Genomic DNA, 24701 nt, shown 5'->3' on the forward strand with positions numbered 1-24701 from the left:
GCAAGAAAACAATGCAAGCAATGTAGAGAAAATGAGCTAATTATACCTCAGAGCTTCCAGAAATATGCATGCAATATTGTTTTTTTAATGAAACCCAACAGCAGAAGGAAGACGAAGCAAATGGGAAGGTTTTGTCTAGTAGAAGTTATTTTTTCCTGGATTAATTGTTATATATATATATATATATATATATATATTTTAAAAATATATATATATATATTTAAAAATATATATATAGATATTTTAAAAAACCAAGAACCGTCTATCATGAATAAACTGAAAGCAAAGAGATGCCTCTTACAAAGGTTGAGGACAACAATGGCTCTCAAATGGGCTAGGACAGTAAACCGTGGTGAGGAGCAGCGGTATGCTGAGAAGGTCAAAGTTCTCCAGAAGGCTATGCTCGCAGCTGCCTTGAAGTGGACCAAGAAAAAGCAACCCTTCTCAAGTTCAAGGAGAAAGTTCAGAGGTCTACAGGGCACCTTAGTGAAGACTGTCCAAGAATCCATATGAAAAAAAAATTGCCTACCAAAATAATTCACTTCTCATTAGGTGATATTGTTTGCTCTGGGATTTATATTCACTCCTGAGATCTTGGCTTCTGGAAGACTTTAATTCTGATACTTTAAGTACAGAAAAGTAGGCTGTATTTTGCAAACAACAGCTTTGAGATATGATAAGCTTTGAATCTGGTAAGTTTTGTCTTGAAAATTCATCTCTGATGACGATTAAAGCATCCAGAAAAAGCTAATACTTAGAACTGCAATTTAAAGATTGGTCTGGATTGTATATTTTGTGCAGAATAAATAAAAAGGGCACATCAAGGAAGGTTTTGGAGACTTGATACAGTTCAAGTCACAAATAATACTTAAAACAAAAGAAGAAATGCTGAAAACTACATTAACATTTTACCTTTTTTCCTATAAGAGATATTTGGTCTTCCCAGCAAGCCACAAGACTAGAAGCAATAAATTTACAGCTTGTGGTCATTCAGAAGAAAAATATTGGAATTTCATATGTATAAATATTGACTAGAATAAAAGGAGACAAAGTATACTAACTGCAAGAAAATTGAGCTCTCTCAGTATAAAACCGTGTGAATTTCACTTCATAATTCTTTTGGGTGCAGAGCAAGTTCATTCTAAGTGGATGTGCATGCATATGATATCTGCCAGCCACTTCAGAACAATAGTTTGAATATTGCACTGAAAAAAAAGAGGAGCTGAGGAAGAAAATAAAAATCTAAGCAACAACCCCAACTGCTTGGGTAGTGTATAACAAAGGAGAAGTTTCCGGCTTTTTGCTTGTTAATGTCAGAAAATCAGAACACAACATCTAGCAGAAAAGTGCCTTCTTACTGGTTATACCACTGGAGTGATAGTGATATTGTAAAACTTTCCCCACCTTTCAATGTAGGTGTAGGCTAATGCTCTAAACCTTTTAATTGTAAATAGATTCTTTACCTTCATTCTTTTTGGTAACGGATATTTGTGCCTGAGAAAATTGACAAACTGTGTGAAAGTAAAAGGATTGATTCAGTTCCACAGCACACCTTGACAAAACAAATTTGCAGCACTCCTTTGTGTTACTAAGGATAATTTATTGAAATCTGTTTCCATGCTTTTTTCAAATATTAAGATAAATATGGACAACTTATGTTATTGTTCTTTAATAACATGTTTTGTTTCAATGACATCCCAGAAAGCAATTCTAGTTAAATATCCATAATTTTCAATCTTGAAAATAGCATTTCCGTATTGGTTTAATTGTGATCATTTGTTGCTGGTGGCCAGGCCCATGGCAATTAGTTGGCTGAATCCAAGTTAATTACTTATAAATATCTCATATTTCAGAACAAACTCACCATTTGTTCATTCATTTTATTATTTCATTTTTACATGCAGTCAGTTTTTGTTCTAATAGTTTTCTCATCAATACAACCAAATGCTTTTCCTCTCAAATATTTGCAGCATGATAATTAATTATAGTAGAATTTGAAGAAGTATTTTGATACTCTAAGCCAAATCCAGAGTTAGGAAGACTCGGTGTACTCTGGAAGAGATAACGGAATGCAACATGCAGCACAATTTACCTCCAATTGTGAAAACATTATTCAAAAATCTCAGACTTTAAAAGGTGTCTGGTGCACCAATTCATCTACAAAATATACAGGGATAGGTAGTGAGCAACAAAGAAAATTTCCCTCAATAGTAGCTTCTATGTACATTATTGTGTCCCAAAAAATTCACCTGGCTAATATGACATTAATTCAAAGCAAAGGAAGCTTAATTTTCTTTTCATATACTTGTGTGTTTTCCTCAAAGAATCAGTAAGGGTAGTAGACAAATATTTAAAATAAACAGAGAAGGAGAGGGAGGGATTAATTCACACAAAATGCGGAGATTAGCAATATGTGCAGCCTCTTACATAGAGGAAAATCAGGGCAAATTAGACTTTTGTAGGGAAATTGTGCATAAAAGGAGAAAAATGACCAAACAAATCAATATTGTTATATATTTCAAGTGAAATACATTACACATAATTGGTTATTTATGTTCTATACATTGGGAATTCTGATCACTCCTTGGAAGAATTGGCCACTGGATTGCTCTGAGGATTTTAACCTTTGTTGTGGATATCTTACACCTTTCATAAATCTAAATATTAGCTTTTCCTTCTGTAGCTTGCTTTTTGTAGACTTTGTGACCTGGTTTGACATTTTATTTATTTATTTTGTTTGTTTGTCAAACCATATAAAGATAAACAGGTATAAGTATAAAAATAAAAATGAACACAATAAAAGGGGTGTGATAAATGGAGACAGTAGGAGAGGGAAATTAGGCCATGCTGGTGCGCTTATGCATGCCCCTTACAGACCTCTTAGGATTGGGGTGAGGTCAACAGTAGATAGTCTTAGGTTAAGTTAAAGGGGGTTTGAGGCTGTAACAACCGAGTTCAGGTAGAGCATTCCAGGCATTGACCACTCTGTTGCTGAATTTGTATTTTTGCAATCGAGTTTGGAGAGGTTTACCTTGAGTTTGTATCTTTTGTGTGCACTCAAGTTATTGTGGTTGAAGCTGAAGTAGTGATTGACAGGTAGGATGTTTTAGCAGATAATTTGTGTACTACACTTAGTTAGACATAGCTGGCATAGTTCTAGGTTCTCCAAGGCCAAAATTTCAAGCCTGTGGCATGGGGTATTCTGTTGTGAGTAGAGGAGTTCTTCAGAATTCTAGAACCCTGAGCTATACTCATTTTGACAGGTTAATGCAGAAGTAACAACAGCATCTAAGAAAGTTAACAAATGATCCTATCATTTGGATGGTTTTAAATTATCTTATGTATATAAGGGGATAGCTCTTGTGTAATTCATGCACTGGTTGAAATAGTATTACATTTGTTCTATATGCAACATTTGGCCTTATATATCAAAGTTATATAAATTTCAAAAAATGATGGAATACTTCTTGATATATAGGAATATATGATGCTTATATAAAAAATCAAGCTGACTTAGAAATGGTTCAAATTGCTAATTCCACAAACAAAATTTTCAACTGAAATGCCAAATGATTTGACATATTCACTTGAATCAAGGGCCTTCATAATGAGTGGAAACTTTGGTGTGCTTTTGGTATGTAACTATATATACAAAGACATTTTTATCAACTTGAATATATACTCAAATAAAATCTGCTTGATTTGACAATTGATGAAGTGAATTAGCTCCTTGACTCAGAACTGAATCACAAATTTGAATAGAATTAATTGACTCTGAAATGCAAATGGAAGTAAATCCAGAGGTTTCTTGCAGACATCAGAAAGTGATGCATCAGGAAATGACAAACCACTTAGGTTATCAGCTTTCACTACTGTCTTTTTGGAGTGGGACAATCAAGTTATTGAGTGATTTATGTGGTTATTTGAATATATCTAGGATTCAGTGCAGTTTCTCATAAAGAAGAGAATATAAAAGAATACCCAGAGGACAACTGATGTCTTAACTATCACATCAGCTCTTCTGGCAAGAACTGTACAATCCATTAAAAAGTTGAAGATGTATTTCATAAATGTATTTACCGTATATACTCGAGTATAGGCCGACCCGAATATAAGCCGAGGCACCTAATTTTACCACAAAAAACTGGAAAAGTTATTGACTCGAGTATAAGCCTAGGGTGGGAAATGCAGCAGCTACCGGTAAATTTCAAAAATAAAAATAGATACCAATAATGTTTTTGAATATTTATTTCAAAGAAAAACAGTAAACTAGCGGTGTATTCAATGAAATACTTCACTCACCTCATGATGCTGATGTCCCGCTGTGATGATGATGTCCCGCCTCCTATGACACACGGCACAGTGATTCCTATCATTGGATCACTGTACCAGAGGAGGTGGGACATCGCTATGTGGCTGCTTGCCATAACAAGGAGGAGGTGGGACCATCGTTGCAGAGGCGGCAGGAGGGGGAGGAAGGGGAATCGTAAGACAGCCCTGCATTACATTAGAAGGTGAGGAGGGGGGATGGTGCGGTGCGCGCTGCGCGGCAAACTGACACAGAGGAGGGGGAAACTCACAGGGGCACTGGGCCATTCACGAGTGTCACCCAGTGGCATGGCCCCGCCCCTTTTTCTCCTCCATTTCGGGCAAATTTTTCACTGACTCGAGTATAAGCCGAGGCGGCTTTTTCAGCCCAAAAGTGGGCTGAAAAACTAGGCTTATACTCGAGTATATACAGTATATTTTTTTTAAAAAATGTTGCAAGTGATATGTGATGATAACTGCCATAAATCTTAGAAAATGAGGGCCTTTGGTTTTGAGGTTGTAGTGGTCGACAAAGGTAAATAAGACATTGTCATTCTCCCCATCTCATGAAGAGAATATATCTATAATCAAAATTCTCAACCTTGGCAACTTTAAGATCTGTGGATTTCCAATATGGCTGGCTGGGGAATTCTGGGAGTTGAAGTCCATTAAAGTTATTTAAGTTGCTATGGTTGAAAAACACTTATGTATCTATATGCTTACTAAGAGTTGATGGCATATAATCAATTTATCAATCTCACATCAGCTTATACTATAATGTTAGCCAATATAGAAACTACACTGGGAATCTTAGACCAGTAGTTACAAATAGCAAGGGTTAATGATAAAATCCCTTTTTCATTTTTTTTTTAAAATTAGAAATCATAAAAGTATCTAAGTTTCGTATAAGGGAGACATTGACTTGAAAATTTTTCAAAATGTTTCATGATAATTAGAGACAATTCTGTCATATCCATTATGTTTGTTGCCTTTGCTCTCTGTAGGCAAGTTACTGATAATTAGACCTCTCATTTTTTTCACTACTATCAGTACATGATACATAATCCTGGTTCAGGCTATTCATAAACAAAAGTGAAGCCTTAATTTGGCAAACTTTTATAGAACAAATTTCGATTGCAAGAGACAAAAAAATCCTTTTTTATTCCATATTAGTAATACCACATTTACAGTCAAAAAGCCAGCAATGAATTATAGTTTCAGATTTATGGGCATAAGGTATATGCATAGATATCTCTTTTTGACATCGTACTAAATTCCCCCAAAACAAATGGCTTTCAACAGTTGAAAAGTGCTTTAATGTGGATCAACATTTTTAATGAGAACTTATTCAGTTTTCATTTACAATTCCAGTAGCATACCATTGCCTTGGGATGGGGGGGGCATTATGATGATGTTCATTCTTTCTCATCATCTTTCAAGGCAAATTAAAATTTGGACTGATCCCAGCAGCAGCCTATCTGAGGTATGATCTGCTGACACTAGTTTCCAAGCAGGAGATGTTACAAATGCTTCATGCTTTAATGGAAGCCTTCTCCTAGATACATTGGTTAATAAATAGACCTAACAGCCACATACCTCAAAGTTCTTCCAAGAAAAAGTCTGATTAAATGAGGAGGATAAATGCTATACTGAATGTGTGGTATTAAGATCTTAAATTTGGATCCATTTGAATGATACTCCAGTATCAATTTGACAATATAATTTGCACTGCGGATAGTTTGTGCCTGTAATTCCTGCTTCTAGTTATGTCTGTTAAGAATATCAGCAGCATGTTTCTTTTTTGAGGTAATGAATATGGCAAAGACAGGAAAAAATAAGGAGAAAGTGAATTTATTATCGGGATGTGTTTATTATTGAAATATGGGCACAGTGTAGTTCTTCCCTCTTGATATAGATTATTCATGTTCCATTGTGGACAGAATTTTTAAGCATAAACGGAATAGCATACAATGGGCATTTTTGTTATACTGGCCATTGAATGTTATATAGTACAATATGTTATTGCACACTGAGATAAAATTATATTAAAAAATAATAATGAAACATCTCGTGGCAACTTAAAAAATTGAAAAATGGTCCTGGCATGAGATTTGTATGTGTTTTCTTCTAAATCACACAATTGAAATTCCTTGGCTGATGGGATCTGTAGTAGGTCCCTTTTGCCAGAACAAGCCGGGTAGATTAGTATAAGTATAATTATAACTATATTATTACGTGTCTAAAAGGCATGTTCTTTGTGAATTTATCTAGTTCCAAATATAGTCTTAACTACAGATCTCCACTGTAATTGCAGGACATATTATGAATTCAGTTGGAAGAATTAATGGCTTTCTTCTGATTTCTCTGGCTGCCTCAGGAGCTAAACCTGTATTTCCAGTCCTAGAATACCAATCCCTAAAGCCTTATATTCGGATCTAAGAGTCAAAATTGGAGATTGGGAGAAGTCCTTTTCCATGCTGCAGATCACTTAAAACAATATTAAACCATGGATTTTCAATGCAATGCAATTAATGCAAATTGATTCATGCAATTAATAATACTGGAGACATGGCCAAATATAAATAATACACATAAATCTAAGACAACCCCCCCCCCCCAAAAAAAGGTTTAGTTTTTAACCTTACAATGTGGTGTTTAAATGTTTCCAGGCTTGTTCCACGATTAAATATATATCTAACATGATTCTGATAACCTGACAGGAAATCAGAGATGCAGGACTATTTCTGGCAAAGATGTGCCTCAGAAAACAAGTCAACTAGGAGTTGCCTGGCAATTTGCCACAAGCCTTTGAATCACTGACCTTGAAATGACACTCCTTTTCATGCTTCAGTTCCACTCATCCTCAATGGTGCTGATTATATGAGCACTGGGTTGGCTTTGAGGCCTTTCATTAAAGTTGCCTGGCAATTCCACCAAAGTCAACAAGTCCAGAGGAGATCTTGGAAGAAACTTTGACTTTCATCATGTGCTCCATCATCTTCTGGAAAACTATCGCTTCTGCACATACATAGCTTGGCTTTTCTTTTTTAGATCAACCTTTGCATTTGCAACTATAAAATTAAACTCTGAATATTAAAAACAGTCCAATGATAACCATTAAAGGTTGCCACTGGCTTAAGTAAATGCTGAATTTTGCCCATACAATTTTGGTTTCTCATGGAGATTAAAATACTTGGATAAGCCAACTTGCAATACAATTATATTAAGCTGTTCTTTTCAAAAGCATAAAACATTCTATATTTATATTTTTCTTAAATGTATTAATTTGCTTTAGTTCAACTATCAAATCATGTATAAATACCAAATATGCTGCGATGTGATTGTTTGAAATCAAGCTACAAATAAAAAGCCATTTATATAAATTCATTTTTTTAAAAAAAAAATAAAGGAATCTTATAATGCTGTGGCTCAGAGACTAAGATGCTGAGCTTGTCAATCAGAAAGGTCAGCAGTTCAGCGGTTCGAATCCCTTCTGCCAACCTAGTTAGAAACCATGTAAAAACGCAAATAGAAAAATAGGGACCACCTTGGTGGGAAGGTAACAGCGCTCTATGCACCTTCGGTGTTTAGTCATGCCAGCCACATGACCACAAAAACATCTTTGGATAGTGCTGGCTCTTCGGCTTTGAAACGCAAATAAGCACCGCTCCCTAGAGTCGGGAACAACTAGCACATATATGCTAGACTTTTATCTTTACCTTATAATGCTGAACTCTGTGCCAAGGAATAACATATATGTGTATGTATATAGATACGTATTCTTCTAAAACTTTGTCTACTCCAAATTTCTTTCTTTCAATACATTTGATACTTTCAGGACTATATGCACACGTATCAAATTTCATTAAAGGAAAAGCACCTATGAAGTACCATTATTTTTTGGAGTATAAGAGGCACCTTTTTCTCCCCAAAAAGAGGGTGAAAATCTGGGGGCATCTTATACACTGAATACAGCATTTTTGGCCTACCAAAGCCCCACAACCTTTGCAAAACTGGACATGCAGAAGTTTGAAGTTTGAAGTTTTATTTTATTTATATGCCGCCCTATTCCCTAAAAGGGACTCAGGGCGGAGAACAACTCCAACGGGAAGGGGAACATGTAAATACAAAATAGACATTTAAAATAACCAACAACCACACCTGTCGAGAGGGGAAGGGAGCTCATCAACCCCAGGCCTGCTGGCATAGCCAGGTCTTAACAGCTTTTCGGAAAGCCAGGAGAGAGGTGAGGGTCCGAATCTCCGCGGGGAGTTCGTTCCAAAGGGCTGGAGCTGCGATAGAGAAGGCCCTCCCCCGGGTCGTAGCCAGATGGCATTGGCTAGTAGATGGAACCCGGAGGAGGCCGACCCTGTGCGATCTAATGGGTCTTTGGGAGGTAATTGGCAGCAGGCGGTCTCTCAAGTACCCAGGTCCAATACCATGAAGGGCTTTATAAGTAATAACTAGCACCTTGAAGCATATCGGAGACCGATTGGAAGCCAGTGCAGCTCGCGGAGGATAGGTGTAACGTGGGTGTATCGAGGTACACCCACAATTGCTCGCGCGGCTGCATTCTGGACAAGTTGAAGTCGCCGAATGCTCTTCAAGGGCTGCCCTATGTAGAGTGCATTGCAGTAGTCCAGTCTTGAGGTCACGAGGGCATGAGTGACTGTTGCGAGTGCCTCCCGGTTCAGGTAGGGACGCAACTGGTGCACCAGGCAAACCTGAGCAAATGCCCCCCTGGTCACAGCCGACAAATGGTGTTCTAAAGTCAGCTGTGGGTCCAGGAGGACTCCCAAGTTGCGAGTCCTGTCTGAGGGGCGTAGAATTTCACCCCCCAGCCTGAGTGATGGAATACTAACCAAATTTTTGGGAGGGAAACACAACAGCCACTCAGTCTTGTCTGGATTGAGCACAAGCTTGTTAACCCCCATCCAGACCCTGACAGCCTCCAGGCACTGGCATATCATGTCAACCGCTTCACTGAGTTGGCATGGGGCAGACAGATACAACTGAGTATCGTCCGCATATTGATGGTATTTTATCCCGTGCCGTCGAATGATCTCCCCCAGTGGCTTCATGTAGATGTTAAACAGGAGGGGGGACAGGACCGAACCCTGAGGAATCCCATATTTCAGGGGCCTAGGGGTCGACCTCTGCCCCCTGACCAACACCGACTGCGACCTGTCCGAGAGGTAGGAGGAGAACCACCGAAAAACGGTGCCTCCCACCCCCACCTCTCGCAACCGTCGCAGAAGGATACCATGGTCGATGGTATCGAAGGCTGCTGAGAGGTCAAGGAGCACTAGGATGGAGGGGCGACCTCCATCCCTGGCTCTCCAGAGATCATCGGTCAGCCCGACCAAAGCAGTTTCCGTGCTGTAGCCAGGCCTGAATCCAGACTGAAAGGAGTCCAGATAATCGGCTTCATCCAAGGACCGTCGGAGTTGAGAGGCCACCACTTTCTCGACCACCTTCCCAACAAAGGGGAGGTTGGAGACTGGACAATAGTTGTTCAAAATGGCTGGATCCAGCGATGGCTTCTTCAGGAGGGGTCTCACCACCGCAATCTTCAATGCCGGTGGGAAGAAGCCCTCCCGAAGAGAGGCATTCACCATCGTCTGGATCCAGCTCTGTGTCACCTCCCTGCTGTTCGTGACCAGCCAGGAGGGGCACGGGTCCAGTATACATGTGGCAGCACTCACCGCTCCCATGGCCTTGTCCACTTTATCAGGGGCAACAGGTTGAAAGTCAGTCCAGAGATGATATTCAAGACCTTCCCCCGGTACCCCGGCTGGCTCTGCGCAATTGGAGAAGGTTTGAGAGGCTTGCAAAGTGCTCCTGGGAGCTGGGTATTGCAAAAATGAGCAAAAAACGGTCCAGTTTTGCTTGCTTCCCCCCCCCCCAGCTCCCAGGAGCACTACAAAGTCTCCCAAAGCCTCTGCATGCCCCCTCTGTTTTTGCAAAAAATGGCCTGTTTTTGTAAAAATCAAGCCATTTTTTGCTAGTTTTTGGTTCCACCCTCCCCCCAGGAGCACTCTACAAGCCACCCAAAGCTCTGCATGTCTTTTTCTTTTGCAAAAAAGGCCCATGTTTGCAAAAAAAGGGCCATTGTTTGCTTGTTTTTGTGTGTCCCCCCCCCCCCAGCCTCCAGGATCACTCTATAAGCCTCCCAAAGCTCTGTATACACTTTTTTTTTTTTTGGCAAAAAATGTGACGTGCAGAGGGTTTGGGAGGCATGCAGAGTGCAAAAACTTTTTTTTAAATTTAACTCTTCAAAATAATGGTGCTTCTTATACTCCAGTGTGTCTTATAGTCCAAAAAATACAGTAGTTCAACAGAATATAATTCTCCATTTTTTTGCCCTCATCACTGCCACAAAAGCTTTTGGCCATTCTAGGAGATAGTATGCTGGACTGAATATTTTAGAGTTGTTTTGTCCTATGTGGCAGTTTCTCTACTATTGTATAAAGTGATAGATTTTAGCAAATCTATCCAAATAATTTCAATTATTTTTTCATATCTTCATCTACTAGTTGATTTGGTGCATGACCTAGTTAATTCAACAAAAAAGTAATAATAGTTCCATATGCAATTCTGTACTTTTCCTGATTGTGCATTTTTCTTTATTACAATGTAATTATTATCTAGTATATTATTGATGGGTGCAGAGTGTTCAAGAAGTCAACAGATGCATTTTATATAGATTTTCATAGCTATAAGCCAAATTACAAAATTCTAAAAAATATAGATGTTGGTGCACATGTATATCGGAGGAGTAGAAGAAGTAAGCAACCTGATGTTGTCCACCCTATCAGTCCCAACAGGTATGGCTAATGGCACAAAACTGGGAATTGTACCTTGAAATCCAAAAGCATCTGCCTCGTCAGCTAGTTAAAATGTTGAAAAATCAAATATGTACATAGAAAATCCCTTACATTCATACTTGCCTCCTCCATTTGCTGCAAGCATGTAGCTTGTGGGGTTTGAGTTTGGAGTTCATAATAGAAGCTTTGTTATTCATCCCCCTCTCCCCTCCAAATGTTGTTTACCTCTCTATCAGGCCTGTGTAAAATGTGTTATGTCCCAAAAATGCTTTTTCAAGAGGCAACTCGACTTTCTTGTTTTTTCTTTGAAGACATTGCACTTCTCATCAGAAGCTTCTTTAGCTCTGACTAGATTGTGGGAAATTAATTCACCATCCAGTCAGAGCTGAAGAGGCCTCTTGAATGAGAAGCAAAATGTCTTCAAAGAAGTTCAGTTGCCTCTTGAAAAAGCACCTTTGGGACAACCATGACCTGGATGACTGAAATTCTCCATCGGCAAATGTTGTGGGACTACCTTAAATCTGATTGAAGGAACAGTGTTTCAGCTTGAAAAAGAAAGTGTCTCCACAAGCTCCTATCAAACTATAACTATAACTATTCTTTGGTTTATCAAGACTGGTAATATAAAATCATGGAAAAACCATGGCAAGTTCTGGCCGCATTGCTTCGGTATGGCTTGGGCATGATAAAGCTTTGGTATATACCCGAGGCTACTCAGGTTTATGTAGCAACCTGAAAGGGCATTTTGATTAGCTTTTCATTATCCTAATGTGTCCCCTGCAATCAATTAGCCATTAATTCTAAGAAAATATTCTACTTGAAGAAATTCAAATGAATTCATGGTATAAAATGCCACTTGCACCCTGCTTTGGAAACTACCCTTGTTTATATATTAGTTTTCTATTTCTCTAAAAAGTATTCCACCGATTTTCCACAGTTGTCAAGGTCCCAAAATATATATAAAAAAGAAGTATGAATCTGCTTATAGCCCCACACAGCATGGGTTACCAATCCCTGCCCCTGCTTGCCTTCCATCTCTTAATCCCACTGCTGTTTCCATCCCGAAAGTAAGTCACTGATGCTGACATCAAATCATGAGTGGGGAATGACTGTAGAGTGGACCTGTCTCATTCTGTACAATTATTTATTTATTTAAATATTATATTTATAATGTGCAAACCTAGAAGAGGTAGAGACACATTTTTCAAAGGGATCAGAAATGTGAAGTTGGCATTTTTTTTTCCTGTTAGCTCTTATAGAAATTAATCATAAGCAGTCAAATCAGTTACCCAATCATGAATAACATTAATAATAAAGTTGCATGGGTTTAAACAAAGCTTTCTTCCATATTGTACAAAGCAGAGAAGGAATCCACGAGCCTGGCTTCACCAACTGCGGAAATCTGATCTGAAGACCATCAGGGCTCATCACAGCTAACCGCCGTACAAGCAGCCTACGAGAACAATGTGATGACACTTTAAAATTGTTAATGTTAATTAGAACAATGCTTAGACAATGCTACATAAATCTAATTGAGAACTGACTCTTATTCTGAAGTTCAGTGAAAGTTCCTTGTGCGTTTACCTCCCAGTGAAGGCTAAACTTAGTGCTATGCATATAGTTAGCTCGGTCAGTTGGTTCACTTGCATGAATTAGAACTGGCAGCAATTGTTTACAAGAATACAGAAGGCAGGCAGGAAGAGGCTTATCTCTGAGTTCCTCAACTCTGCCCCACACTGAATGCTGCCCTTCCCTAACAGCATTTGTTTGTTTGTTTTAAATGTCCGTGTGTAATTGCTAATACAAATGTTATTTTCAGGTCTCATGGCTCAAAGTTGATTCAGCCTTCCATCCTTCCAAGTTGGGTAAAATGAGACCCAGATTGTTGAGGCAATATGCTGACTCTGTAAAACCTCTTAGAGAGAGTTGTAATACACTGTGAAGTGGTATATAAGTCTGAGTGCTATTGCTATTTTATTAAATAAATTAAAAGGATTATTTTTTTTCACAAAGAGAACTTTTCAAATCACTTGGGTCATGTGGCTCATAACTTTATACCGTTATTATACTACTAGACTCCATGTATCTAGATCAGAGGTGAAATTCAATTTTTTTACTACCGTTGTCTGTGGGCGTTGGCTTGGTGGCGTGGCAGGGGAATGATACTGCAAAATCTCCCATTCCCAATATGGGCCAGCCAGAGGGTGCATTTGCTCGGTTCTCTAATTACTCAAATTCCACTACCGGTTCTCTGGAACCTATCAGATACCTGCTGGATTTCACCCTGATATAGATCATGTTGAGACCCTCTCTTCATAGAGTTTGAGAGGTAGGATTGATCCAGGATGTCTTTTTTGGTGCACTTAGGCAAGGAAAAGATCCGCAATTACCATAACCAATTACCAAACTTCCAGGTACATCTTACTTCCAAATTAGTAATTTTTCAGCATTTTCCAGTAACTGAGGCTATCAAGCACCTTAATTCAATAGCAATAGCGGTAGCAATGCAATTAGACTTATATACTGCTTCATAGGGCTTTCAGCCTCTCTAAGATGGTTTACAGAGTCAGCATATTGCCCCCATACAACAATCCGGGTCCTCATTTTACCCCACCTCGGAAGGATGGAAGGCCTGAGTCAACCCTGAGCCGGTGAGATTTGAACAGCTGAACTGCAGAACTGCAGTTAGCTGAAGTAGCCTGCAGTGCTGCATTTACCACTGCGCCACTCGGTTCAGACAGGAAGTCAAATGGTGGCATAGTCAAGAGCATTAGTGACCCAGTGGTTAGAATGCAGTATTGCAGGCTAACTCTGTCCACAGCTTGGAGTTTGATCCTGATGGGCTTTAAGGTTGATTCAGCCTTCCATCCTTCCGAGGTCGTTAAAATGGGAACCCAGATTGTGGGGGCAATATGCTGATGTTGTAACTCCTCAGAGAGTGCTGTAAAGCAGTGTAGAGTGGTATTTAAGTCTAAGTACTATTGCTATTGCTATAAATGGTACATTAAGGTTGATCTTCCAGCATTTCCTGACATCCCTACATATTCAGGTGAGGCAACTGTCCAATAGAAGAGCCAGATCTGACAGGCGGACATGCTACTTCGTTTGATTCCTATTCATAATCTCTTTCCCTTTTTTATGCTACTTCCTACAAGGAAGTTAATGAAGGATAGATTTGTATTGGAGCAGGCCAACATAATGCTCAGAATCTGCCTGCTTTCCCTTCTGAACTAAAGTCATCATTGCACCTCCATTCTTTTTACAGCCAATATATTAAGAACACCATTAAGTAACTTCCTTCACTTGGGTTGCATTGATTATGTCCCAGCATTGTCTACAGCAACAATTCTATACTTCAAACTACTTGGCTTAATGATGGAATGGAAAATGGCTTCTTCTCAGTAAACAAACAAGGAAACAAACTGAATCCTTTTAAGAAAGAAATATAATTTCAAAATTTAAACCATTTTATATAAGGTGTTCCATGTCCAAACTCCCAATGCACTTTCTAGTAGAAGGCAGTTTTGTTTCTAGAGACTTTGTGCCAATGAAGGATTCTGAAGTGAATCATGGATTTATAATGCAACTTTAGGCAAGCCTAAAATTTAAGATAAGAAATATTTGTGTGCAATTATTAACATATCACTGCTTCTATTTTGGTGGATTGTCTGCAAAGTTTATGACATTACAAATAATAAATCATCTGATTTCCAGCCATGTGGAGACAAAAAAATTGAATGCAAATCTCTTTTGCAGAAACAAATATTGCTTACTAATCTTCATTAAAATTAAGGCAGCTGTTTACAGAAATTAATTTTACCATATTGAGATAGGAAGTTGCAGAAGGCTAGATATCTCTTGTAGCAATTGATAAAATATATTTTCATTGAAAATAAAATGATCTTAGATACTAAGTTTTAAGATTTTAACTTTGAAAACCTCCATTGCTGATAATCTCCTGAAGACATATTGTCTAAAGTGGATCAGCTTTAAGGACAGAAAAGAAGAACCAGGATCATATGTAAACTTGCAGATCCAACTTATTAATACATAGGATGTCAAATGTGCTCCAAAGGTTAGTACTGATATTATGAAATACCATATTTTCGGAGTATAAGACGTACATTTTTTCCCTCAAAAAAGAGGCTGGGTGCATCTCATACATGAATACAGCATTTTTCTGCTTCCTGAAACCCCGCCCCTTCACCAATAATGGCTGTGAATAGCTTGTAGGAGACTTTCAGAGAGCTTCTGGGGGCTGGGGAGGGCAGAAATAGAGCAAACTATGGGCCATTTTTTGCTCAATTCTGCCCTCCCCAGCCCCCAGGAGCATTCTCTCAGCTTCTAATGCTCCCCCTTTTTTAAAAAAGGGCCTTTTTTGTGAAAAATGGGCCGTTTTGGGAGGTTTGCAGAGTGCAAAAACTTTTTTTTTAATTTGCCTCTTAAAACCTTGGTGCCTCTTATACTTCAGTGCATCTTATACTCTGAAAAATACGATATATGTTTGCTTTATTGGTAACCACAATAAAATGTATTTTCTCTTTTTTTAAATATATATGCCCCTGTGGAACATAACTGAAGAGAAGGGGATCAATAGACAGAGGAATATCTTTTACTGGCAAATACTCTTGCAACAGCTGACAATATGGAATTCTGTCTGTTGAAGATCTGACCTGGATGGCTGAAGGAATCTTCTCAATAGTGAGGGATGTCAATCAGAAAGCTGAAATCTGGCAACATTAGCTCTCCTACACGCCCCGGCAAAAGGGATTTTTGATCATGGATGTCTCACCAGCAGAATAAAATGAAAGAAAAGAGGAAACAAATAGATGTACTTACCAGACAAGCAACAAGAACAGAATCACTGTTATTTCTTTCACCTGGGGACCTGCAAAGTTGTATGAGACGTGGAATACCTAAAAATGATTTGAAAAGAATATTGATCCACAATTTATTCTGTGTGGCATATTTTCTAGATCCATTTCAGTCAAAATGTTGTAATGCCATAAAAAGTGTTGCTTAAAAAAAGCAAGCAAGAAAGAAAAAACATTTATTTTTACATAGCACAAATTATAAACACTAAGAGAATTCATAGTTCTCTTTGCAAAGCCGGTAGATCTTTATCCAGGCATATCATACTTAGTTTATACAATGATGAATGCCATTTTAAGAGATTTATTTTACCTTTATTTAGAAGATCCCATTCACACCTTTGAAACTAGTACTGAGTTTTCTGTGAACAACATTGTATCATTTTGTTGGGCATCTGGGTTGACATGCACATGAGCAACCAAAAAGGTCCATATAGGTCTCCCAACGGCCAGTAAGATCGCACAGATTGGGCCTCCTTCGGACGCCGTCAGCCAGTCAGTGTTGGCTGGCGGAAAGCCTTCTCTGTGGCTGCTCCGACCCTTTGCAATCATCTACCCCCAGAGGTCCGGACCTTGCCCACTCTCATGGCCTTCAGGAAAGCTGTTAAAACCTGGCTATTCTGGCAGGCCTGGGGCTGTTGACCTTATTATCAAGGTCCAGTCCCGAATAGAATGAATGTGTGTTGTGAATTTTAAACTATCCTTTTCTTGCTCTCCTTTTCTTTCTCTTTCCTTTTTTGTAAGCCGCCTGGAGTCCTTCGGGATCGGGCGGCATATAAATTCAATAAATTCAATTCAATTCAATATAAGTAGTCCTCAAAATTACAAGGATCTCCCCAGGACTGTTTACAATGGCTGCCAATATCCCTAACTGTTGTTTTTTTTAAAAAAAAATGGGATTCATTTTCTACAAAATCAGTTCATGGCAAACAATTTGTTCACTTAATGACCATCACAAAAAAGGTTGTAAAATTGGGTTGGTCACAGGACCACTTTATTACTCTTACAACTTACAACCATAATGGGCAAGCTCCATTACAGTCATAAATCAAAGATATATTATTAAGCTGCCAGTTGGGGCAATCATCGGTTGATTCATAAAACAGAAATCTTTTTAAAAATGAATGATCATTACTGGAAAGTGGACTGGTTCTTAGTTGACATGCAATGGAGAAAAGTAGCATTCAGCCAACAAGGGGTAAATAATGTCTCTTTGATGTATCAAATCACTTAAATACGTACAGTTGAGTTTTATGGCTGAATTAGCTACTTCAGGATCACGGCTAAGCCGGGCAAGTGTCACTGCAGCTTTTTGTTGAACTTGTTCACAAGCAGCCGTTTCGGGTGAATTCCCAAATGGTGATTTTTCAGACAGCATTTCCATTAAAATTTGAATACCTACAAAAGTGTAAAATATTGCTGTCAATTATCCAAGAACACGTTAAAAAGAATTGTTGGTTCAAAAGTTATAGTTGAAGATGAAGCAACACATAAACCAAGCCAGCACAATTGTAGGGGATAAAGTTAAATCCCAAATATCCTCAATACTGCTCTTTCAAATTCTGCCTAAAGGTATAATCTCCCATCGTTATTCCAAATATAGAAAGGAGAAGTGGTAACTTTAAGAAAGTAACTTACTTAAGCAGCAGATATTTAGCTGCTTCTATTGCCAATCCTCTGCTATGGGATGGGAGTGGCATCCTCATGTCCCATTTAGGAAAGGATGACTTCCACCACTAATGCCACAAGCCAGAGGTGAGAAACATCCATCAATAGCATGGATGACAATTCTGATAATGGCTAGAATTTCAGTGTAAATATTTGTCAGAAGTCATCCCTTCCTTCACCTGTCACATCTCCTAGACACTAGATCATCTCTTCTAGACTAGTAGAAAAGGCAAGCAAAGGGGAGATACAGTTCTTTCCTGGAGTTGACCCCTGGTTTGGAAACCTGGATAAATCCAACTTGCTGACTGTCCAACAACAGCAAGCTGTTTCTGTCTGTCATTTCATCATGCATCAATTATATAGAGATGGTCAGTTGTCAGAGCAACCTTTGGGTGTAAGAGAGCACTTAAACTTCCAGAAGAATGCCAAGTTATACTCAAAAGCAGCTTGAATGACAGCATATGAGGAATTCTACAGTGAAGCAGTAGAGAGAGATGGCTCCCTCTCTATTTCTTCCCTGGCATATTTCCCAAAATAGGGAGGTATAACAATATCATCATTCCATATCTGAAATAGAAAAAAGCCATGATTTTGAAATAACCTGCAGGTATTTCAGAAAGAAAATGACATAAACTTGAATGCTTAAATTTTTTTGGTCAGTATTCCAAGATTTGGAGAGGTGAAAATGCCCAATTTTGTCTCAAAAACATATACATTTAGAGCTTTAGTAAAGCTGGTGTATAGCGTTGCATTAAATGCTATTTAGCTGAAGGATGCTATTTCATTTTTGTTTTAACATGCATAAATCCTTTGTGTTTTTGTCAAAACATACATACCATTGTGTTGGATTATTTCTGAAGGACACTGGTCCAGCACAGACAGGTTTGCTAATACTGTTACAACCTAAATTAAAAAGAGGCAACGGTTTGAAAATTGACATTATACAATTGAATAACAGTTATAATGACTTATAAATCATTGATCGGCTACTTGGGAAATGACTCCTCCACTTAGACCCATTGTTCTTATTGCCATCGCATGAAAGCTCCTATTTTTATTGTGATTTTCCCATGACCTGTAATTGTCCAAGTATGATGGGCCTCTGTTGGACACATATTCAGGAAATCACTGTGTGAAAACATTTCATGAAGTTACATAATATTTTATTTTAAAGACTGTAGGCAGGGATAGACAACCAGAATCCTGTGCAGTAGTCTTCTCTTCAGGCCCATGTTTTCCCCAGCATTTCACTGAGAAATTTGCAAGCAAAAAAAAATATGGTTGAATCTTAACAAAATCTCGAGCTGGGAAATGTGATGGGCCAATTTTGTGTAAAGACACTTTTAAAAGGACGACAAAATCTATGTTACTTACTGTAACTGTATCATTGCTATACTTTCTGCAGCTCTCAAAGACCAAAAATATTAATAACAGCAGAACAATTGTAAAAATAGTGGCTTTGGCTCCCAAAAATATTCCAATTCTATTTTGGAAGTTGATTTTTGTTTTGTTTTCCTCTCCTTAAATTTTTGTAATACACACACCAGAGATTTCTGCAGGAGAGGTAGGGATATGTCAACATGCCAGTTGCAATTATGCAATCTTCATTTAATATTGCTTATCCCATGCAGGTTACTCCTGGTTCATATAATCCTTTTAGCATGAGCAACATATAAATATGTATCTACCCAACTGAAGAAATCATTGTATTTTAATTTGTTTTGTTTTAGTAGTTGGACAAGAATTCCTGTTGCCTAAGATAGAAGACATTCTTATCAGAAATCTTTATGAATAGAAGGGAAGATATCGTCTTTTGCTGATTTCTCTTCAACTTCTCCCACTTCCCCCTAAACTAGCTTCCTCTTCAGGAGTCTCATAAGGAGACCTTACTTGAAAAACTTTCCAGGAATAGAAGAATACTAACCCAAGAACCAGAGGATGTGGAGTTCTGGATTCTATTTCAATGCCCTCTGCATTGACACATTAAATGAATGAGGAATAGAGTTACAAAGGCATGATTTATACATTCAAAATGGTAAGACCTTATAAATAATCAAATGGAGATAAATACAGATATGCTGCTGTAGGAAAACTGTTCACAAGATGTCTATGGAGATTCTTATACTCATCCAGGTCATGGTTGTTCCAAAATTGCTTTTTCAAGAGGCAACTGGACTTTCTTGTTTTTCTTTGAGACTGTTTTGCTTCTCATCCAAGAATTTCCTTCAGGTCTCACTGGATAGTGGGGAATGGTAGGATTTATATTTATATTACTTTCAGTCGGAGCTGAAGAAGCTTCTTGGATGAGAAGCAAAATGTCTTCAAAGAAAAACAAGAAAGTCCAATTGCCTCTGGAAAAAGCACCTTTGGGATGTTCACAAGATGGAAACACTTGTATAAAGTCAGACTCTATTTTTTTTAGTTCAACCAAACCAACCTAAATAATAAGTACAATACACCAAAGACAAGTTATCTTCCCTTTGCTTACACACACACACACACACACACACACACACACACATATTTCACCAGTGTAACTTGAGATACATGGCAGACCATTGCTCTTATTTTCTTTAGAACAAAAACTGTGTAAGGTAGGTTAGGTAATGAGAAAAGGATTTTCCAAAGTAATCCTGTAATGCCTGAGGATGGACCTGAATACCCGCATTTTTGGAGTATAAAACGCACCTTTTTCCCCTCAAAAAAGAGGCTGAAAATGTGGGTGCGTCTTATACACTGAATACAGCATTTTTCGCCTCCAGAAGCCCCACCCCCTTCACCAAAATGGCTGTGCATAGCCTTTTGGAGGCTTTCAGAGAGCTCCTAGGGGTTGGGAAGGGCAGAAATAAGCAAAAACCGGCCCATTTTTTGCTCACTTTCCCTCTTCCCCACAGCCCCCAGGAGTATACTATAAGCTTCCTAAAGGCTATCATATCCATTTATTTTACGAAAAATGGTCCTGTTTTCATGAAAAACAGGCCATTTTTTGCTTGTTTTTGCCCCCCCCCAAGAGCACTTTGCAAGCCCCCTAAAAGCTATTCATGCCGTTTTGGTGGGGAAATGGGCCCGTTTTCGTGAAAAATGGGCCATTTTGGGGAGGTTTGCAGAGTGCAAAAACTTTATTTTTTTATTTGCCTCTTCAAAACTTTGCTGAGTCTTATACTCCGGTGTGTCTTATACTCCAAAAATACGGTATATGTGGCCCTGGTCCTACTTTAACATGACCATGCTACTTGTCCCAAATTTTCCTTCTTCAGTCTGTGTAAACCTTTGGGGTCAGTTTTTAATGCCTACTATTACCTGGACGGTGTTATCATTCACAAAAAATATTTTTAGGTTCCGTTTTTGCCTGTGATGCCTCCTGCAGCGCTCTGCCAGTGAAAATGGAGCTTGGAAAATGGAGTCCAGGTAATCAGCAACCCTCTCAAGCTTTGTTTTGGCTGACAGAGGCACCACTGGCCAGTCCTTCATAATTTCTGGAGCCAGTCCGCGGACCTTGAGTTTGACACCCCTGGTCTAAGTCTTTCTTTGATTGAAACTATCAACATGAGATATGATAGTCTCCAGTGTCCAACTATTCCCATAATAAATTACTCGGCAATCCTAGACTTGCCTATTGTTCCAATTTCAAAATACCTCAATCTAGGAATCCATTTTACCCTCAATTAATTCCTGAGAATTTATTTTTATCATTTTGTTGGAATGTTTCAGCAGCATTCATTGTGGTTAAGGATCATTGGGGAGGGGGGGGAGGTTTCATCAGTCACAGTACATTGAAAAGCCTCTGATTAATCTACTTTTTGCACTCTGGAAATGTTCTGTTTCATTTGGGGTTGGGCTTTTCTGAGAAACAAATAAGCAATGACAATACAATAGGTCTACAAGAATAATTTTAGTGAACGATAAGCAGAAGTCTAAGCTTTTAGTAACCAGGTCTCTGAGCAACCATATTATAAGTTTTAATGCCCAGAATAAAAGAAAAACACGTGTCTTTAGCAGCAAGAAGACAGAGGCTTGCATTGAGTTTCTTTTGTTTTTAGCTGATACTGCATATACAAAGATTATTTTTCAAAGGGTTTGCAAAGAGAGAAGGAAGCAGCTATGGGAGAAAATTAAGAAAAAGAGCAGAAATAGAGGAGGGATATTAGAAGTACAAGAAAGGGAAGAGATATCAGAAAAGCATTTGAAAATGAGAAAAAATTGCTTTTTTTTTTTCCAAAGAAGCACACCTGCAGAAAACTGAAGAAAAAGACTTAAATGTGGGAAATAACAACTGAGCAGAATTGAAAATAATTATATTTAGGGTCTCTTTGTGACAGATAAATGAGAAAAGCAGAAGACAATTGAGAAAAGCATTTGAAAATTGAAAAAGTAATGGAATTTTTTGTTATCATTACAATCTCATTTTTTAAAGAGCTATCCTAGTTTTCTGGTTGTCAGCAATTTACACTGCAAAGTATTATGTTAATTAATTAATATTCATAAGAAAATAGTTTTTGTGCACTTTTATTATGATTGCTGACATGATTAGAAAAAAAATCAATTCTAAAACAAAGATTATAGCATCATTTCATTAGGTGGCAAAGTACATAAACATGAAAGTGCCAATATTCATTCATGATGATCTAGATATGCTATGAAATACATTCTTTTTTTTCTTTTCTTTTTTTGCTGCGATGTCTTTTATTCCATTTTATGGTAGAGTTTTGCATTGTTGTGGCTTGGTTACCAAAGACTATGAGGTATCATTATTTGCAGCTAGAAATAGCTGAACTTTGCTGCCATAGTTCCATTAGAGAGGGAGGCATTCAATTAACTGCTTTTATCGATGCAATGGATTCTGTCAACAAAGCAGAGAGAGGGGAATTCCCCCTTCCTCTACTGCTCCTCTTGAACTTTGCAAATGCTGTGTGAGTGGTAGAAATTAAGAGAAGGGAAATTCGTACACGACAAAGGCAAAACCTGTCCTGGCATTAGATTTATCTGAAAAAGACAAAGCTTCCTTTTTAAGGATCTTTCCCCACAGCAACTAAAGATAGGGAAAACATGACTTCAGTAAAGATTGTTGTTGTGAAATCATGTCCAACTCTTTGCAACCCCATGGACCATAGCACACTAGACTCCCCTGTCCTCCCTTGTCTCTGAGTCTGCCCAAACTCATGCCCACTGCTTCAATGACCCTATCTAACCACCTCATCCTTTGCCAGCCCCTTCTACTTTTGCCTCCATCTTTCTCAACATCAGGGATTTTTCCAGTCTTTTCTTTTCTCATTTGATGGTTTCTCATTTGAGTTTCAGCTTCAGCATTGGTCCTTCCAAAGAACAGTCATGGTTGATCCAGGAGTGGGCTGCTACAGGTTCGCCCAGGTTTGGGAGAACCTGTAGCTAACATTATGGCTGTTTTGGAGAACCTTCAAATCCCACCCCTGGCTATCCCCGCCTGCCCTGCCCCACCCCTTCCAGGAGTCTACACGCAATCCATTTTAGAGGCGAATAAAGTGCAGGGCCCACATGGAGGCTCAGGGAGAGGGAAAAATGAGCCTCCTGGAAGTTCTGTAAGGCTGGAAGTGGGCCCATTTCCGGCTTCCGGGGGATCTCCGAAACCTGGGAGAAGCAGTTTTCACCCTCCCAGAGGCTCGAGGAAAGCCTCTGGAGCTTGGGGAAGGCGAAGACACCACACACACACACACACACACACACACACACACACACACCATAGTGCAGGAGGTCAACTAGTCCACACCCACCATGGCCACGCCAGCCAGGCAACCTGGCAAAGAACCCATTGCTGAAATTTTTGAAGCCCACCCCTGGGTTGATCTCCTTTATGATTGACTGATTTTTTTATCTCCTTGCAGTCCACGGGACTGTCAATAGTCTTCTCCAAGATCACTAAAGATACCTAAGGGTAAAACAATCAGACTCTACTTAATTATTCCTGGAAGAGTCCTCTGGGAAACTGCATATATGCATTCATGTAAATGAAAATGTGAACAAAGGAAGAACCCATTCTTATGTCTGGAAGCATCTTATGTGTTTGTAAACAAAACAATTGATTGTATATAAAGATACAAACAAGGGACCAATTGATATACCACACTAATTAGGATAAAAAGGTTGATTCTACATTGCTAGGGTTAGTAAAAGCCAAGCTTCCAAACTCTTTCCTGCATTTATTTTTATATCCATTATGAACTAGTGTACCACTTTTTAATTTCTTAAGTATTTTTGAGAAATTTAATTACACAATTCATCATCTTCAGCTTTGTTAACAGAGACAAACTGATTACCTCATTTCTTACTCTGCTTCTGAATTTGTTCTTTAAATGTAAGGCCAGTCACTTTGTAAATGACTGTCACACATGCCAGGATATATTATTATGCAAAGCATTCAAGAGAAATAACAAAAAAAAGAACTTCAGCCATGCAGTGACGTTTGCAAAACTAAACAAAACAAAAAAAGAGTATTATTTCTGGACACAATTCAAGCTCTTAAGTCTCAAATGCCATATATTGATTAAGAGCTGAGATAAATAAGGGATTGTTAATAAAGATGCTGACTCTTATATGAATAAAGATGTTTATGGAGGTTGTACCTCTAAGGCATTCCAATACAGGGAAAGCCCAGAACCATATTCTTTCCTTCAATCTCTCCCTCCCTCTCTCTTCCACTCCCTCCCTCCCTCTCTCTTCCCCCCCCTCTCTCTCTCACACACACCATTATCCAGGAATTCACAACATGATTTAGCATATGAAATAGAAAGTATTTGTTTCCAACCCTACTGCAATTCAACTGACTGAGCAGAGGTGATACTATCCATATTACCAAGTAGAAGAAGCAATATGAAGAAGCAACATGATTGTGACCCAGCACTTCAGCTTATATTAAAGTTTCCATAAAAAAGAAAGGGTTTCCTAATATAGTTCTCTTGGGTAATGGATTGGTTATAAGAGGTGGGGGAAAAAATGCCAGAAAAGGAGTGTTGTTACTTATTTTTACTAGAAATAGGAGGTACACCTTGCTTGA

At 38.5% G+C, this 24701-nt stretch overlaps 1 protein-coding gene across 1 annotated transcript in view; it reads right to left on the reverse strand.

The window, feature by feature from the left end:
• Window positions 1-12462: 12462 nt before the first annotated feature.
• Window positions 12463-24701, reverse strand: part of INSC (INSC spindle orientation adaptor protein) — an 85687-nt gene continuing 73448 nt past the window's right edge. Inside the window, 5 exon segments of the mRNA XM_032212882.1 lie at window positions 12463-12515; window positions 12518-12580; window positions 15968-16051; window positions 17249-17404; window positions 18511-18577. Coding sequence (XP_032068773.1) covers window positions 12463-12515; window positions 12518-12580; window positions 15968-16051; window positions 17249-17404; window positions 18511-18577 — 423 coding nt within the window.

Source organism: Thamnophis elegans, chromosome 1 (assembly GCF_009769535.1).
Source record: "Thamnophis elegans isolate rThaEle1 chromosome 1, rThaEle1.pri, whole genome shotgun sequence".
Lineage (NCBI taxonomy): Eukaryota > Metazoa > Chordata > Lepidosauria > Squamata > Colubridae > Thamnophis > Thamnophis elegans.